Source organism: Lipophrys pholis, assembly GCF_963383615.2.
Source record: "Lipophrys pholis genome assembly, chromosome: 10".
NCBI lineage: Eukaryota > Metazoa > Chordata > Actinopteri > Blenniiformes > Blenniidae > Lipophrys > Lipophrys pholis.
In genome coordinates, this window is record NC_137640.1 from 13,790,230 (window position 1) to 13,808,626 (window position 18,397).

Genomic DNA, 18,397 nt, shown 5'->3' on the forward strand with positions numbered 1-18,397 from the left:
TTCTTGTATCCTATATGTACATCTTTCATATATTTTGAAGCCTTGAGTTGGTATCTTTTCAATGCCTACGTGAACTTGGATTCTTGGTAATGTAAAAGTAATTCATTGTGACAGGCATAATTGTTAGGCACATCGTTGTTTTATTTGATATTTCATAACCACTACAATTGACAGCAATCTACAGGGACCAAAGAATAGTTTACTATCTACTGAATGGAGAATCACAGTGGTCTTTGTAAATACCTTGATCAGCACCAATATTCTCTTAATTATGAGTTATGTGTTAATATCTGATCTCTTGAAACATTTCTTGTTCTTTGATTGTGTTGGTTATTGTGTCACTGGTCACTTTAAAAAAAAAACTCTGTCCCCCTTAGACTTATAGATCTTAAGGTCAATGAGATTGCACTCCAGTAGTGGTATGCATTCTAAAGGTCAACTATTACAACATGCTCAAACTGTACAAAAACAACATCCAAGCCTTTTAATTGATGAACTGGCCTACACGATATCCATAATACATCTCAAGAGAAAGTTGTTTTGTATTTATTGATTGTACATTTATATATTTGTATATGAAGCTGTAATATATTTTGACAGGCTTCCATTGTTGTCTGTATTTTTATATCTGAAGCTTTCTGTGTTTTTATGCATGAGGCTTTGGTAGGAAAGATCAAATTGGTCTCCATGCCAGCTGTTGAGTGCATTGCGTTGATTTTTGTGAGCTGAAATGCAGTGCACTGTTTGATGAAAGAGCCCTGAATGGTTTTAATAAAGAGATAAAAATACATTTTACTCACTGTTCAAGTTGCTTTCAAATGATATTTACATGATTAAATCTTCATTGGTGTGGACCTGCGAGTAAGTTCAATTCCTTTTACTTATATAGTGATTAACATAACATAGCCATTGCAGATTAAGTGGTGGATGAAAACATTTGGACAGAGACAAAAAGCACCGAAGAGCTTAAAATCAGACGACAAGCTGTTTTTTACACTGCAGACTGTTTTGTCTCCGTGATTTCCTGCAGGATCTCTGGCATTTTAACTGAAGTCCAGGATCTACACCTAATGCCTATCCCGAACTTCCAGTTACAGTGTAGGAAAGTACAGGGACAAGACAGAGTGGAACGCACAGGCTACTGAAGGGAGACGCATAATGTTAGTGACATATACTGAAAAAAAATATAAACGCAACACTTTTGTTTTTGCTCCCATTTTTCATGAGCTGAACTCAAAGATCTACGACCTTTTCCATGTATGCAAAAGGCCTATTTCTCTCAAATATTGTTTACAGATTTGTCTAAATCTGTGTTCGTGAGCACTTCTCCTTTGCCCAGATAATCCATCCCACCTCACAGGTGTGTCATATCAAGATGCTGATTAGACAGCATGAATATTACACAGGTGTGCCTTAGGGTGGCCACAATAAAAGGCCACTCTGAAATGTGCAGTTTTGCTCTTTTTTTGTGTGTGTGTGTGGGGGGGGGGTTGTTCAGAAAACCAGTCATACTCACTCAACCATGTGCTCAACACTCACCGTTCAGCAACAGTGCTGACAATTCCAAATTGGATACTTTCAAAAATATTATGGTGTATCAGGATCATGTCTGGTTAAAAATACCTCCTTACTCCCATTAACTATGAAACTAATAATGTGTGCATTTTTGTATAATGGCTCTTTGGCCACAAGAAATGGAGATTGGGTCCACATGGCACGAGCTTCCCAGGTCTGCCCTATGACTTGGTAACAAGTCACACTTGGCCTGTTGTAGGTGTCATGTTTTGAGGTTAGTTACACTTTAATTTCATCTGATCCGGTCTGCCTCAAATATTTTACGGTAGCCTCAGACTAACAATAATTTTATACAGTTGCATCACAAAAAAATTTAATATCACTGCAGTTTCTTTCTACACACATATAAAGTAATTTTTTTATTTAATTTTTTTAAGCTAATGAGCAGAGTAAGAAATAGCAAAAAAGGCTCAAATTATTGTTTCCAAAGTTTCAGCTGTTGCAGACCTGGGCCAGACAAATTAAGTTGTAGTTTATATCTGCTCAAATAGAACAAATGGTTGCATTTGAGCTAAATCTGACATTGATTTCTTTCTGTAAGAAAAAAAATGCAGCCTCAGACAAGCTAAAGTCAAGCACTTTAAGTGGATTGTTATTGTGATAAAACATACCAGACTTGTCTCTCCCACATGGCTCACAACTGCTCTGAGTGTGTGGCCCACAACAACATGTTTTAAGAGAATGGGATTATAGCTGGTTGTAATCACTGAGCCAGCTTATCAAAAAGAAAAATTCAAAACATGTTGCACAATACTAAGCCAAATCATGTCTCTGGTTTTTCTATTCCGAGGATCCGTTTCTGTGAAAGGGATTTCTCCCATGCATTGAGCAACAGTAGGGATGATGACAAATTAAAAAAAAACAAGAAACAGGATACAATCATGTTGCAATCCCATTTTTCCAAAATTGCATTTATTTTATATATTTATGGTTCATAACCTTAAACATATATTTTTGCCACAGCAAATCTTATTGAAACTTTCCACAAGCATTTTCCTGAAAAAAACAAAACAGTGTGTCAGTCATTGTTTCTGTTAATTGGATTCTGTCTTAAAACTTGTCTTTGGTCCTGTGAAGACATGCAATAACCATGTAACTTTATTCAGCAGCTTCCTCTTTGACCTCTGTGCTTCACTGAATATTTAGAATAGCCTATACATAAGATATTTTGTTGCCTTAAGGAGTGATGATGCATTCACAAGCAACTAGGAGGTCGAAAAGTCCTCAGTTTTCCCTGGGAAAAATAAATCTGAACACTGTTGAACTTGGTGCTTACCCTTGGGAAGTTGAAGGGTTTGGGGAGTGGGTTTAATATTATTAAACATGGCAACGGTTTTGGTAAAACTTAGGAAAAATACACTCTCTAATCACCATTTTACTGAATCAGAATAAGCATTTTAGCACTGCTTGTAATGATTTTTAGATATGTAAAGAACACATGGTTGCGCTAGAAATGTGCACAAACCTAGACGCAAAATAAGTTGTACCCCCTGAACTTCATGTCTGTACGAGGATTGCAGCAGTCGTCAGAGGTTGGTGATGTTGTTATTGTCAATCAGAGTTGGATAATGTTGTTCCCGATGAGTCAGGCTTGTTGCCATTGTCTTCTTGTTCCAACACACTTGGATCTCATGAAAGTCTCATTATGAAGCTCTGCAGAAAGCCCGATATGGAGTCATTCATTACAATCAGTAATGAGTAGCCACCTCTGGTCTGGAATAATAACTTGTAAATGTGGAGAAGAAAGAACTATACATTTTTCTTTGTATACTACTAGTAGACACTGTCCTTCATGACTTGTGTTGTTGTTGGTGTGACACAGATGTCAAAAACCTCTTCAAGTGGCAACACCGACATACAGCCTGACCCTGAGTTGACATTACAGGTATAACAAACAAGAAAGCTGTGTGAGTTGTGCGTGCAGGAATCCAAACAAATTCCTGGTATTGTATTTCCTGACAGTGTTTTGTCTGGCTAAAGCTCTCGCACTATCCAAGGGAATAACTACTAAAAAAGGGATCGTTGATTACTTCCATGTACTCACTTCTGTGACTGTGGGTCCCAACACATGCAGCTGGTAACCACATGCCATTCTTAGAAATCAGATTGGGAAAATTGTCATATCCATAATATTTTGAAGCATCTTGTTGTGTCCAAACATTACGAAGGAGTCACTGCTTGTCCAGTTCCCATCTCTGCTGGATCCAACTAACCTCAGATGGTGGAGGTGACTCATTTTGCTCTTCATCAGGGTCTCTACATCAGAGCTGAGGTATTCCCCTGCAAAGATGAGAACAACTGAGTCTGGTTTGCAGCAGCAATGGTAGGAAAACAAATTTGGTCACAGTTTTTCGAGGAAAATGTTGACATGTTCATAGAAGACTAGCAGCTCATGAAGCCAGCTGGTTTGCTGTGAGAATGACATCTCCAGTGTGTGTGTGTACATGTGTTTTAGATGAAAAGCAAAAACATTCATCTCACAGTCAGGGCCACAGCTCTTCCAGTGAAGCAACACATAAGCCAGGAAGTTACAGCACATTATACAGTAGCTAAGATTTTCTGCTTGATAAAGTGTAGTTGTTTTAGGTTTTTATTTGTTCAGGTACAAGTTAATCATGTGAATACTTATGCACAGATGCAGAGTCTTCCTGGCTGACACAGCAGCACATTTATTTTTCTTTTATGAAAGGTTCAGATGTTTTACGACTGGCTGACTGGACAGAAAAGAACTTGTGGCACAGACGGCCTGTCAGGACCAAGTGAAGCTGTAATTTGTGCAACAGGTACCACTTATGAGCTGTGATGATTTCAATCTTTAAGACGGTTGTCATATGACCAAAGTCTGCACAATCAACAGTTTTGGTCTAATCGTTCTATGAGGCTCTCTTTCGAAAGTAAGAGTTGTTTAAAACTTGAGTTGTACTCAGAGGGATCAGGCCATCTTTGTTGGTCAATTGACCTTCACAGCAACAATGTTGTAACACTTCAGCTGTCAACTCTGTTGCCTCTGTCCCACTTTGTCCTGGCATCAGCACGCTGAAATTTTCGGCAATAAGTCAGGAGCTTGCAGCCAAGTCTTTCTTCAATACAAGAACGTAATTCGAAGCTGGCATTTTCACCAAGTTGGTTGTTGAGTAAAAGAGTCTCTAGATGATAGATCACAGCCTCCACGTGAGAAAATGCTGCAATATTTGAGTATGCTTGCCATTCTCATTAGAAGCCAGCCAACTACTTTAGAGCTCACTCGAATAGCGACGCATTAGTTTTTCCCTGATGCCTAAGCAGTAAAAGAATAGAAAGTCTGACAGGTCTATCATGACAAGAACAAATGATTAAATAACATTTCATCTGTTTTTACTCCAAACAACCCCAATCAGGAATGCTGGTCTGGTCGGAAAAGGAGAATCATGAGCATGAATACAACACTCAGCTCAACCTATTTGGTAAGGATTGTAAAATTCAATAATGCACAAGATGAAAATAATACGAACTTTATAAATGTTAAAAGTAAATTTCCCATACTTTTGTCATTGCTGGCTTTGTTCCCAAAAATGTGTCTGTCGAAGTTCGACACAGCAAGGTTTTCGTTGTGATTGACCCAAAATAAAACCTTCCAGCTTGTGGGATCATTAGAGGCAATAATGTGTCATTTTGAAAAATATGTGAGAGTTATTCTGCTACACCAAACTACATAATAATGATAGTCACATGTTCCAAAAGCAAATACTTTGTATGGAGATGATCGTATGTTCAATTAGATATTGCTGTTTTCTTAAATTTTTTTAATTGCTTTGTAAAATTAGGATCGTCTATCCATCTTTTATATTGCTTCATATGGTTGCAGTGTGCTGGAGCGGATCTCAGATTACGATGGATGAAGGCAGACTGGTCACATCTGTGGACTGTTGGAGTTAACTGGAGTACCCACAGAAAACCCAAAGAGAATGTGCAAACTCCAAGCCTTGAGGATGTTCTCACAACCACTACATCCCTACTCAGCCTTGAAATTAGGTCATGAAATAAAATCAAGACCACTGAGAGTTCGGCATTATAATCTCTAGGGTGGCCTGGACTGCCTCATTTTAACTCAGAAGCAGAACTTGTGAATTTTGCAAAAAATCAGCTTCTTCAGACATGCAACTTTCAAAAAAGTACACAAAATTGCCCGATGATGTCTCTTTTTCTTATCTGTTCTCTCAGGTGGCAACAAAAATCCACGAGAAGAGATGTTAAAAAGTACTTTATGTCCTTCTGGTTGTCTGTGTCTTGAAATACGCACAGAGAAGCAGTGTCTAAGTTTGCTGGTGACCTTTGTAAGTGTGACTGTCATGACTTGTGTCTCACCTGCGTCACAAAGGCTGATGGTAAACACTGACACCAGACTGAACCCAGCGTTCAGCAATTGCAATTACAGTCCTAAAGCACTTGGTTTCAAATGATGTTGAGAGTACCTTTGATATTTTTTTTCCAGCTGATATTATGGCCTAACTCAGGAGCAATGTTGGAAATATTGTGTCACAAGGTATCATATTACTGTAACACTACCACTTTTGGCTATGACACGCTGGTAACTGATTGTCATCACGAAATGAATAACACACTCACAAGAACTCAAGTGTTCTTCCATTTGATCTGAATTTATTTAAAGTGTTATCATGAGGTTCTGTAAAAAAAAAAAAACCCACAAAAACCCCCACAACAAACTAAGCCAGGGAAGTTGACTCAGGACATTTAAATTAGGTTGTACAGCAGCTCTCCGTGACCAGGAGTGCCCACCTCTGTGCTGACATATTAACTAATGTGTCACAACACCACCTCAACAAAACATGTACACATTATTAACACATCCTAAATGATAGACACAATAAAAATGCAAAATGCACGGGTGCACAAGTTACTTTTCCAAGTCACTGTTTTTTGGGGGGGAGTTTTTCCTGCTAGTTTCTTCTTTGTTTTCAAAGAAGAAACTATTAACTATAATCAAGGATTTTAATGTACTAGCTGGTTCAACACAGCTCAGAAATCACCTGAGGAAGTTACATCATGTTGGCCTTTTAGAGAAATCACAAACTCATTGTTTCAATTATATTTAATAAGATAACACTTTTGGTGTGCAGTATGCGTCACCTGGAATATACATGAACAATTCCATAAAGAGATTATGTCATGATTACTATTACAGAAAGGCCTGCAGATGTATAGCTGGATACCATTTAGTTTTATTTTGCTTGTTAGCAGTCCAGTTTGAGGAGAGTGCACACTCAGCACATGGCATGATGGCACAAAGGAACGTAATAAAAACAGTCCCTGCATGTGTGTAAATACACACTGGCTGCATCTGAGAACATAAATCTTGTGGTTTAATAAGGCGGTGTAATGCCCATCAGTGTATTAAGCTCTCCCCATAAAGCAGACTAATGGTTTACCTGATATCTCATTTTCCACTCTCCGCCCGAGGGTGTGCGGCCAATAGCTGGTGAGAAGTTCAGAGGCGCTATTTAAGACGCAGCCGCTGCTTCAACGTGGTTCAGATATCAGAGCAGGCAGCGCACCAGGACTGCAGGACAGGGCTGCTGCTACAGGGACACACGGTGCAGAGCTGCCGTGTCACACTTGACCAGAGATACGGCCCAACAAAAGGAATAAGCAGTGAAGGACATGAAAACGTGGCAAACTTTGCTCCTGTGCTCCGCGTTTTTGAATGCGGCTGTGCGCTATGGGACGTCTTTAGAAGAAGAACTGACCGACTCTGTTCTTGGTAAGTTGCCAGCTTCATTTCCTCATTTTTCTGTTTGTTTGTTTGTTTGTTTTTTATTACTTCCACGCTCACATGAAGACCTCTGTGGAGTACGGCAGGGCTGGTAGAGCCCGGAGGGGGAAACTGTCTTGTCAGTGAAGTGTTTTTATATGTGTGTTCAGGGCCTGTGGAGTTTGACATGACTGATGAATAAGACATGCTTTAAGATCTCGTGTGTATGAGTGAACCTGTCTCTGTGCTGTTTGGCTAAAATCCAACTCTCACTCACTGCTTTTGACAGGACCAGACAAGATCAACACATTAGTTTTACATTATTAGGGAGCCAACTGTGGACATTAGATGGGTGAACTTGGAGTTTTGCAGGCAATTAAATTAGATATTAAAGATCAACAATACCAAAGTGTAAATTGCATGGCAAGAATGCTGAGAAATTATGATTTTGATAAATTCATAGTTACAATGTCACCCTGGAACTGTTGCTCCCTTGTGTCTCTGGTATTTCCCCTAGACCCTCCAGACCCCCGCCCCCCATGAAAAGCGGCACAACCTAAACCTGGGTTGAGTCAGATGACTGCAAAGTGGTCAGTGAGGTGGAACAAACAAAGCTGGGAAAAACCCTCAGGGGTTTCGAAGCTCAGTTCTCACCAAGTGAACCCCTGTAACCCCCTCAAGCATTGATCTCTTCTAAGGTGGAAATCTCATTTACTAAGGGGCCCCATGCTGCCGGGGCATATTGCATCCAGTCACTCAGTTAGTTAGTCAGGCATCTCAGACCTCCCAGCCGGAGCGTCAGATAGGATTTACACATGTGAAAAAAACAAAACAAAACACAAGCGCCCCTCCTCTCTTTCACAGTATAACCACAGGAACACAATGTCCTTCCTAACCAGGTAACTAATTTGTTGTTCTCCTTATTTAGGTAACGTCTTAGACCCTCTCAAGGACCTGTTGCACCACAGCAAAGATGACAGCAATGCCACTGTTGCCAAATTCTCCCTCCGCAAGCCATCCCATCCCGATGATGACTTGTGCTACATCATTCCTGGAAATCCAGAGTCTTTGGCAACCTGCACCTTCAACAGCACTTCAAAAACCTTCCTAGTCATCCATGGGTGGACGGTGAGAAAATGATGTTTTAGCCTGTTGTGACCTGTCCCTGAGATACAAAGCTTCTCAAGCTTTTTTCACATTTGGGGTAGAACCAAAGAAACATCTGTGACAGGAAGTGTTTCACTGGATCCTGGAGCCAATATGTCTCACCGAACACACGGAATCAACTTTCTGTCAAGCAATAGCTTGTTTTAATTAAGTGTTTCTCAATTTTTTCATGAACTTGACATCTGCCTATAGCGGCGCAACTGTTTCAAATGAATTCATTTCCAATGGGATTCGGCATAGACTGTGCACCCATTCAGTTGAATGTGAATAGCTTGATGACAGAAGCACCTTCAGCATGCAGACCAGGGCTGAAAAATACTGATTCGGTCAAAGACCTTTATCTTAGAATAGATAGTACTTTAGAATTACAAAATTACAATAACATTGGGTTCGACAAAGTCCTGTCTCATCACAAGCTTAATGTGTTCACTGTTGTTTCCACAGCTGAGTGGTATGTTTGAAAGCTGGGTGCCTAAGCTGGTTTCAGCGCTATATCAGAGAGAGCAGACGGCCAATGTCATTGTGGTGGACTGGCTCAACTCGGCTCAGAATCACTATGTGGTCGCAGCTCAGAAAACCAAAGCAGTGGGACAGGAGATCGCTCGTTTCATCGACTGGATGGAGGTCAGTCAATCAACTGTAAATTCCTCTGCAAATTGCCTCTGCATTAAACAACGGTGACAGTTTGGATTCATGGTGTGAGAGATCAGTTATTGAAAGGTCTCTTGTCCAGCTGAGAGTTTAGCAATATTAATTTACATTTGACTAATGGTGTTTTCCTGCTCATACTTGCAGGACCTCACAAGGGTGCTGGTTGAATGTTGAATATAGTCATATTATTTGCATGTGTTTTGTAAAATACAGCTTTAGCCATTTATGATGTTTCTAACCAGCCTCAGGGCCTTCTCAATTTATTTCCTTCAATTATGCTGTCAGTCTTCAGCGTGTCAGTCATGTCTTCATCATTAGTTTCTGCACTTATTTTATGACCTCCAAGTTACAAATGATGGCTGCACTAGGGACAGATCCTGTATTTCATCTATAAGAACTCTCAATGTTCTCAGCTGTGATCACCAAAACAAATGTTAATTTAAAACTGTGAACTTTGTGAGAACTGCGGGGTGGTGCAGTGGTTCTCAACTCATAACAAGGGCCTTTTTCTATGTGGAGTTTGCATGATCTACCTATGTGTAGGTTTCATCCCAAAAACATGCATGTGAGGTTAATTCATAATCTTCAGCCCATAGGTGTGAGTGCATCTCTCTGTGTTTGCCCTGTGATGGACTGACGATCTGTCCCGCTGGTACCCTGCCCTCGCACATAGTCAGCTATTCTGAACAGAATATAATCAGTATAGTGGACGGGTGGATGCAACTATGTGAGAATCCTGAGCGAGTGTTGTGCGACTTCGAGGCTTCGAGAAAATTATCAATATTTGTAATTTCTCACAGTTTTGTGTCTTCAACTTGTGAGTTGTTGCAGCCTAGTGAGATAGCGGTTTAAAGCGTGTGCTTGCAGCAGGCTAAAACAATTGTTTACTTTGTCAGTGATGACTTACTGACTTTAGGAGACATTAGAGAGCATCAGTCCACTGTAATCGACAGCCATTAGTTCCAACGCAATCAGTCACTTTTAAATGGATGTGTCTATCTGTAACGAATACATCCAGCATATTGCTTATTGGCAATGGTGTATTTAGTTTATCTGTTTAAGGCAGACAGAGACCAATCCTGTTTTTCTTTACATTTCGAAGGAAACAACCAACATGCCTCTTACTAACATCCACCTGATTGGCTACAGCCTCGGGGCTCATGTGGCAGGGTTTGCTGGCAGCCACGCGGCCAATAAAGTTGGACGAATCACAGGTAAGCAAAACGTTTTGTAACCACATCCTAAAACTTTCATAGAATAATAAAGTCGTATTAGTAATAGTAAGCATGTGGATGCGCTTCTCTCTGAAGGTCTGGATCCAGCTGGTCCCGACTTTGAGGGCGAGCATGCACACAGGCGCCTCTCCCCTGATGATGCTCGCTTTGTGGACGTCCTCCACACCTTCACTCGCGGCTCCTTGGGCTTCAGCATCGGGATCCAGCAGCCTGTCGGACACGTGGACATTTACCCAAATGGAGGCGGCTTCCAGCCCGGGTGCAATCTGAGAGGGGCTCTGGAGAAGATTGCCAACTTTGGGATATTTGGTAGGAAAAACAAATAAATAATTCTAATAGTTTCAAGTGTCACACATCTCACAACCTCACAGAGGTGGAGTTCAAAATAGTGTACTTGTTTGATTGTTTTTTACTACCTAACAACTGCCTAAATTATGAATTTACCTCCGATATTACTGAACTACAACAAATGACGTCTGCTTATGACGACCAGTGGCACTCAGACTTTCAGAATCTCTAAAACAGTATGCCAGACTGCTAAAAGATAAAGTATCTGTTGCAAACAAGTTGCAATCTGCTTCTTGTTTTCTTCAAGTCGTCATTTTGAGTACGCAGTTCTGCAGCTTGAAAACATTTTTAGCTTCTTGCTGTTTTCCATTAATACATCTCAGCTGTGAACATTGTTACTGTCAGCTGCACCGTGACGTCATTCACACTGAGCTGAAAATAAACAGGAGGCTCCAAACATGGCAGAGGAAAGGTCAGATAAAGTACTCCATCCATAGGGTGGACAGCCAAGGAGAGGCCATTTTCAAACTCTCATATGGATATTTTACTCTTCCACTTTCCTTAAGCTGCACACATTTAATCATCCTTCCTTGTTTTCATCCACAGCCATCAGTGACGCTGTGAAGTGCGAACACGAGCGATCAATCCACCTGTTCATTGACTCTCTACTGAATGAGCAGGATGTGGCCAAAGCCTACAGATGTAGCAGCAACGAGGCGTTTGACCGCGGCATGTGTCTGAACTGCCGCAAAAGTCGCTGCAACACGGTGGGCTACGACATCAGCAAGATCCGCAGGCCGCGCAACATTCAGATGTACACCAAGACACGAGCCTCCATGCCTTTCAGAGGTCAGTGCACTTTACTCTTAAGAAATCATCACTTTCCTTCTTGACATTATTTGAATATAATCTAAAAGTAACATCAGTATCAATCTTTTATCAATACTACAATGCAAAAACAAGTCTTTTTTTTAGTTCTGTGGAGTTGTGGTTGCTGCAGGAATGTGATCACTTGGAGCCTAATTTTACAAATTACATTAACCAGCAAGTACGCCTTGGACCTAAGTTGCACACTCAAGAAAATAGATTACGCTTTCACTTTGATTACATTTCGGAGGTGATCACAAGATAACTGAAGTATTCAAAATAGGATTTTGTGTGCATTGGACCCTGTTTACTTGTTTAAAAGGTATCAGTTCAGTATTTGTTTGCTTGTGTTCATCATCAGATGGAGTCCTACTGGCACAAAATTAAATGTGATATCATGGAGTTTCATGTGTTGGTGGAGGAAGTTATCAAACATATAGGAGCGTTACAGCAAATACATCTGAATTTCTCAAAAAAAAGAAAACAAAGATGGGAAATGATCAGTCTAAAGGTACAGGTACAACAAGTATCTTATAATATAATCAGCAAATAGAAGTCGTGGAGAGCCAGCTGAGGAAATGCTTCTAACCACAATAACAACAGCATCTTTGCTGAAGGCTGAATCGGTTTGCCGCACCTTTTCGAAAGTGTTAGAAACAGATACAAACATAAAGAATGCAAATGGTTTCAGATGGAGAAATCACATGGTGTGTTCTACTTTAATCTACTGGGATCAAATCACCTCTGATACAGTTGTGCAAGCAATATAGTGCTTCCCGTAACTTGTTTTCATTTTGCACAAACCTTTAGTAGATCAGGCTGTTTTTGTTTCCTACATGATGTATGTTATGGCCCTCTTTTGCAGTTTACCACTATCAGTTGAAGATCCACTTCTCCAGTAAGATGAATATTTCCGAGATGGAGCCGTCATTGACCGTTTCACTGTACGGAACCAAAGAAGAGGCTGAAAGCCTGGAGCTGAAGCTGTGAGTGAGCTGTTTAAAGTCCTTTGTAAACACAATTACAGCACCATGACTTGCAAATTCTAAGTTATACGAGTTCAAAGGAAACAACTTGAGACACAAACCATAAGTGATGTAATCACGCGCACACACACACACACGCACACACACACACACACACACACACACACACACACACACACACACACACACAGAAAAGTAGGTCCTTTAAATTTGTTGTTATATCATTGTCATATTTTATGACGCATACTTAACATTCTCACTGAGTCTCAGCAGAGCGATAATACTTCTGTGCATTTGTGTTTGGCAGAAAGGAGAAAATTGTGGTGAATAAGACTCAATCATTCCTGCTGGTGACAGAAAAAAACATTGGCGACCTGCTGATGTTGAAGTTTAAGTGGGAAGAGACAAATGGCTGGTCTGCATCCAGCATGCTGAAGATGGTTTCCTCATGGTGGTCCGGCAACTCTGATGGCTCCAATATGGAGGTTCACAAAATCCGTATCAGAGCTGGAGAAACACAACAAAAGTAAGAGAAAATTTATTTTAAGCAAATACAAAGCTGCAGATGACTTGCCCGAAGGAAAAAAAAAAACAACAACATTATATTTGTATTCACGGGAGTAGAATAAGAAAGAGAAGCAGCAAAATGTCAACACCATGGCTTTAGATCCGTCCATTGAATGCTTTCAGAGTGAAATATCCTCAGGTGGACTCCATGGACACACATGAAATGCTCATACAAATGCAATGTTCCTGCAGGATGGTGTTCTGTATTAAAGACCCTGACGCTCACGCCGTAAAACAGGAGGTCACATTCGTTAGATGTAAAGATGCATGGAGGACACATTCAAGAAGAACGCGGAAAAGGTGAGCTACTCTCTGTACTTTCCTGTTGTCATGATGATAAAGCTGTTAAAACTGATCATTGATATTAAACTTGATCTTTTTTGCAGAGTTACTCTGAAAAACCACTGACAGTGAAGACACCGTTGGACACCCTTCTGTCCATGCCAACATCAAACAGATAAACCCCTGTAACATTTTATACAGCTGTATATTAACAAAACCTTGACCATGTTCTATTTATCCACTGATGATTGTACAATATTGAAAAAAGTATATATGTGAATATTGTATTATATTTTGTAAGAAGTTGTTTTGATGAAATATGACTAACTTCACTGTTGTCATTGTCTGCTAAGCGCTTGACTGGATTTGCCAAATTTGTTGTCGAGGTACTGAGCTTCTTAAAATGCCTGCTTTAATATTTGAAGTAACCACTGTGAAAGACAAACGTCCTGCAGACTGCAGATCCTATTTACGAGAAGGATATAATATCAAAGGTGATTTTCTTAATTTTTTTCTAAAGGTGTTTCAGGCAGTATGGTACAATATAATTACTTTCACCCCACAATCTGAGCACTGCAGAATGGAAGCAGGCATTCACCACTGAGGCTCTCAGTCCTGTAAGTGACTGTAGAACCTGTATCAGTGTGCCTTACTGGAATTAGACCGCAAACTGGAGTTTTCTCATCTCTGTGCTTTTCTTACAGTTTTTCCCCTCAGTTTGTGCTAGTCCTGTTTTTCTAAGAAGTGTTAAATGGAAGCTCCAGCAGAAGCTGTCTTTTAAAGTGCTTTTGTGTAAAATTTATTATACACCTCTAAAACAAAATGACATACATGTTACTTTGCTGCTGTCACTTCAGAGAAGTGCGAGACATAATTCAATGAATGTGTTCATTTTCCGAAGAGTATGTGATGCTCAGTATGAAGTAAAAGACAGCTTATGTCAGTGTTTTTACTCTGCTATGATGTCTTTCTTGATGTAATGTCTTCTTTGCATAAGACATTTTACAAAAATGTTCTTTTATGCTCATTTACTCATTGTGACATTTCCAGTTTGTTGAGCAATTGCTAAACCTCGCCTCTCTAGAGATCGGTACTGTAATCATTGTGAGTTTAAAAAAGTGGAACTGTTTTACTTTTGCACTGAAAATAGAGGAAGAAATTGCTAAACCAAGTTACTTGTACAGTAAATGTGTGTAAATACTATAATATATATTATAAAATTTATTGTGAGAGGTACTGTTAGAAATGCATATATTTTTAAAGCAGAAATTAGTCTGTGAAATGCACCTCTGTAATTCTCTGTACATATTTTTGAATATGTCCCTATAATGTGTAAATTATTTAATAAACTAAGTAGTGGTCTCAGATGTCCTCTCGAGTTTTATTATTGTTTCAGGAGAAGGGCATGCATAAACAAAATTGTTCCTTTTATCACTCAGTTACTGTGTCAAGGCTATTTGTTTAACGTTTTCTTTATTATCAAAAGTGAAATGTGATTTCAACCTGAATCTAAACTTGAGACACATCTGTTTTTGATACGAAAGAACAAAGAATGAGTAAATTACTGAGAATGCCATGTTTATTTCCATTACGTCCTTGCAGCTTTGACGCCAGTGTGTTTGCCTGTGTCAAGGTGACCCGAGAACAATGAAATAAGGGTGTTGTAGATTCACTTATGCACCGTTTAACAAAGGTCAAAAAGAATCTACAATAATTATTCACTGTTGAGCGATTCAGTTTCAAGGGCCATTAATATCCTCTCAACAACGTTAACATATGAAGTGAAGACAGCAACCAACAGACTAATAGTGAGTATGCTGTGTTTATTGTTTGAAAAGAGTTGAAACACACTAACTGATAAATCTGATTATCTTCAACACTTGTGTGAAATAAGTACATACATATTACATATTTAAGTAATAGTGTGTGTGTGTGACAGAGAGAGAGAGAGAGAGAGAGAGAGAGGAGAGAGCGAGAGAGAGAACATTTACAGTAGCCTTGCACTTTGACTGCCACAATGTAAACAGTTCATTTCTGAACAACAAAGACATTCTCTTCAGGGAAATATGACGTCTTCACAAGATTCACATAAAACAAGACAAATATGAGGGCAGTTAAAAATGTAATCAGTTTATTCTTGAGTGAGCGTGAATATGAAATTCCCTGAACGCTTTCCCAAAGTATTAGGCTCAGTTTTAACAGTCTCATACAGTCACCTCGGTTCACCTCGGATTGCCTCTGAGAAAAGCTGCTTACCCCGCCTCTGATGCCTGATTTGCCGAAATATGTGAACTAAGCACTGGTGGACACATCCACTCTTAACAACATGCAAACACAGTGGCCGTCAAGACAAATGCAATAGAGAATTTTTAATTCTTTTTTTTTTTAACTTTTTTCTTTTAGAGTCTACTCTATATTCTAAAAAAATAAAAAAGTGCTTTGTTAAAAAACAGGCACATTCTCTGTTTTGATTTCTGTGTTTCACAAAACATCAAATAGACCGATGAAAGGGTAAACAGATCTCCCGATTCCTTTAACAGCTTTGCTGTGCTTCGACTTTGTTTATTTCTATTTTGAGAGCTGTTTTTCCAGGGACTAGTGAATGTGAGAGCAGCAACTCAGGACTGTGGACAGATGCAATATAACAAATGCAATGACAGCTCAAATCTCTGAAATGAAGAAAGGTACACAACCATCCTGACCATTCCCTTCCTCATGTCAGTGAACATGGCTTGAAGAGTTTAAGTCTTTATGTCTTTCAGCAGGATGTTCTACCTGCTGATTCTTTGTAATTAAGTGAAATACCCCAAAATTGAAAAAGTGCCGAGATGACACAACAATGGAGTCAAAAGTGCAATTTTTCCAAAATCAGTCAGAAAAGCGTGAATTCAAAATACTGAAGAATGAAACAAACTAAACAAAACATCAATTACCTCCAACTCACATTTACATACAGTATCTGTACATGTTTTTCTGGGTTTAATTGTGGACACAAACATATATCATAGTTTTATTCTTTTGAAATATGAACAAAAACAAAAAGAAAACATAACCAAACAAGATTTAGTCCAAAGGTCATTGGAACCACAAATCTGCACTTGCCTCCCGGGGCTGGAAAGGTGGATGGTCAGTGATGCTGAAAATAGCACTCACACATGCTCACTTCTTTTGGTCTTTGCAGAGAGGGATGCCTTTAACTTGCAGTAGTTGCCCTGCTGCAGCATGTTGCCCCTCTGAGAAGGATCTCCAACTGTTGGCAGCAATATTTCCCACAACACATGCATCAGAGTAGACTGTTCTTTTTCTTCTACAGGTGAAGAAACATGGCCAAATGGGCCTCCTCAGTATTGGATTGACACTCGAGGATCCCAGTTAAAAGTGTCTAAATGAGTTTGTACGTCACTCCTATTTTCGGGTGTCCAGCGTACGGCTAAAGAGGCAAACAGTGCAGCCCATCACTCCAGACATCACCAGGATGACCAACAGGATCGCCCACCAATGAGCCTGCAAAACGCAAATACAAAATATAAATGTACTAATAATATGAGAATATATTTATTGATTGATTGTGCAATTATGCCTAAATTGAAAACATCACAATTTTGGTAAGTACAGCTGTATAGAAATAAAACAAAAATGTTAACACTATCACTGAACTACGGAAGACATTTAGGGCTGCTCATGACAAAAAAAAAAAGATATGCACTTTGAAAAAAATGGATGGATGGATGGATGGATGGATGGATGGATGGATGGATGGATGGATGGATGGATGGGATCTCATCCCCTGCACCCCCTAGTTGGAGTGGTAGACAGTGGGACACTCGGCCTCTGAATGGATTAGTAACAGATATTCTCAATCAATACTCTTCTTAGGCTTCTAATGTGCATCACTCTTACTTGCCAAAGGTATAACTGGAATAATGTTTCATATTGAACAATTAATCAGATCTTTGTCATTCCTCTTTTAAAATGTGTACGTTAAATACTTACAACATATTAGCTGATAAAGTAAAGGGACAGTTCTATCTCCTGTAAACTGGGCGACTGAAACCAGGAGGTGGTCTTACCCTTAAATGGACATTCCTGATTCACCACACTGTCATGACAAACTAAACTTCAAAGTGAGCTACAGCCGACACCCCAAAGACAGCTGAACATTGACAGGAGAAGTCGTACAACTGTGCTGAACCGAGGGTGTAACCTCCAGCAAACATCTGTCCTCACACTTTATCTCATATCTGCCCAAGAGACAGATGGAAACACGGGAGACATTACAATAGTGAGAAATCTTGTAAAAAAAATCTATATGAATAGATAAAAAAAAAGTACCTATCATAAATTAAAGCAGCAATATATTTTTCTCAAACATGAGCACATACAACATGCTAAAGCTAGTAAGGTGTCCTTTAGAAGCTTTGTGCGATTGTGAGATTCATTCATGTCACTTCTCATGTTGGGACATCTGCATTGACCTGATACATCGCTAAGGAAATAAAGAAAATCACCTTCATCCATTCTCCCAAGTCATCAAAGTCGTCCAAGTTGAGAAAAGAGTTCTTCAGTCTGGCGATTGGACCGTCAGCATCCAAGAGGCGACAAACTTGGAATTTGTCACAGTATCCCCGATTCCCAGAGCACGGAGCGCCACTGATCAGCGGCAAGGCTTTCTTCTTGAAGTGATGATTCAGGACGGAGGAGGTGGTGCTCGCACATGTCTCAGGCTTATCTAGCAGATAGAAAGAGTGATGTGAATAGACCTACACACTGTGTTCAATAGTATTTCCCAACCCTTGTTCAATGGTGCTTCTGCTCCCGATGTCTTAGACATACAGTATTCTAGCCAAACAAAGCTGCTTTACTTTTCCATACCAGTTTGAATCATATAGCCAATGTCATAAATTTCCTTGCAAAATAAAAATGAATAAGGAGTCCTGGAATAGTTGTGTCAGTTCAACGTACCGGTAGTTGTGAGTTCAACATTATGTATTAGGGATGCACCGATATCACTATTTCAAAGGATGAGTACA

General features: G+C 39.7%; 2 protein-coding genes across 2 annotated transcripts in view; one reads left to right on the forward strand and one right to left on the reverse strand.

Moving 5' to 3' along the window:
- Positions 1-7,134: 7,134 nt before the first annotated feature.
- lpl2a (lipoprotein lipase 2 a) lies at positions 7,135-14,731 on the forward strand. Its single transcript, XM_080474080.1, has 10 exons — positions 7,135-7,333; positions 8,253-8,452; positions 8,936-9,115; positions 10,245-10,356; positions 10,453-10,686; positions 11,272-11,514; positions 12,398-12,518; positions 12,826-13,044; positions 13,278-13,385; positions 13,472-14,731. Exons 1-10 carry the CDS (start codon positions 7,234-7,236, stop codon positions 13,491-13,493), a joined length of 1,539 nt encoding a protein of 512 aa, XP_080330206.1. The 5' UTR covers positions 7,135-7,233; the 3' UTR covers positions 13,494-14,731.
- Positions 14,732-15,171: 440 nt separating this feature from the next.
- The window catches only part of LOC308115335 (disintegrin and metalloproteinase domain-containing protein 10), a 32,391-nt gene continuing 29,165 nt past the window's right edge, over positions 15,172-18,397 (reverse strand). The window contains exons 14-15 of the mRNA XM_080472781.1: positions 17,876-18,096; positions 15,172-16,871 (exon numbers count right to left, since the gene is read on the reverse strand). Coding sequence (XP_080328907.1) covers positions 16,773-16,871; positions 17,876-18,096 — 320 coding nt within the window. The 3' untranslated portion in view covers positions 15,172-16,772. The remainder of the gene's footprint in view (positions 16,872-17,875; positions 18,097-18,397) is intronic.

Bases quoted from the DNA above. Each gene is read 5' to 3' on its own strand.
- lpl2a (XM_080474080.1), top strand. From the start codon at position 7,234: ATGAAAACGTGGCAAACTTTGCTCCTGTGCTCCGCGTTTTTGAATGCG. The intron at 8,453-8,935 runs GTGAGAAAATGA...TTGTTTCCACAG, and splicing joins TAGTCATCCATGGGTGGACG to CTGAGTGGTATGTTTGAAAG. The intron at 13,386-13,471 runs GTGAGCTACTCT...TCTTTTTTGCAG, and splicing joins TCAAGAAGAACGCGGAAAAG to AGTTACTCTGAAAAACCACT.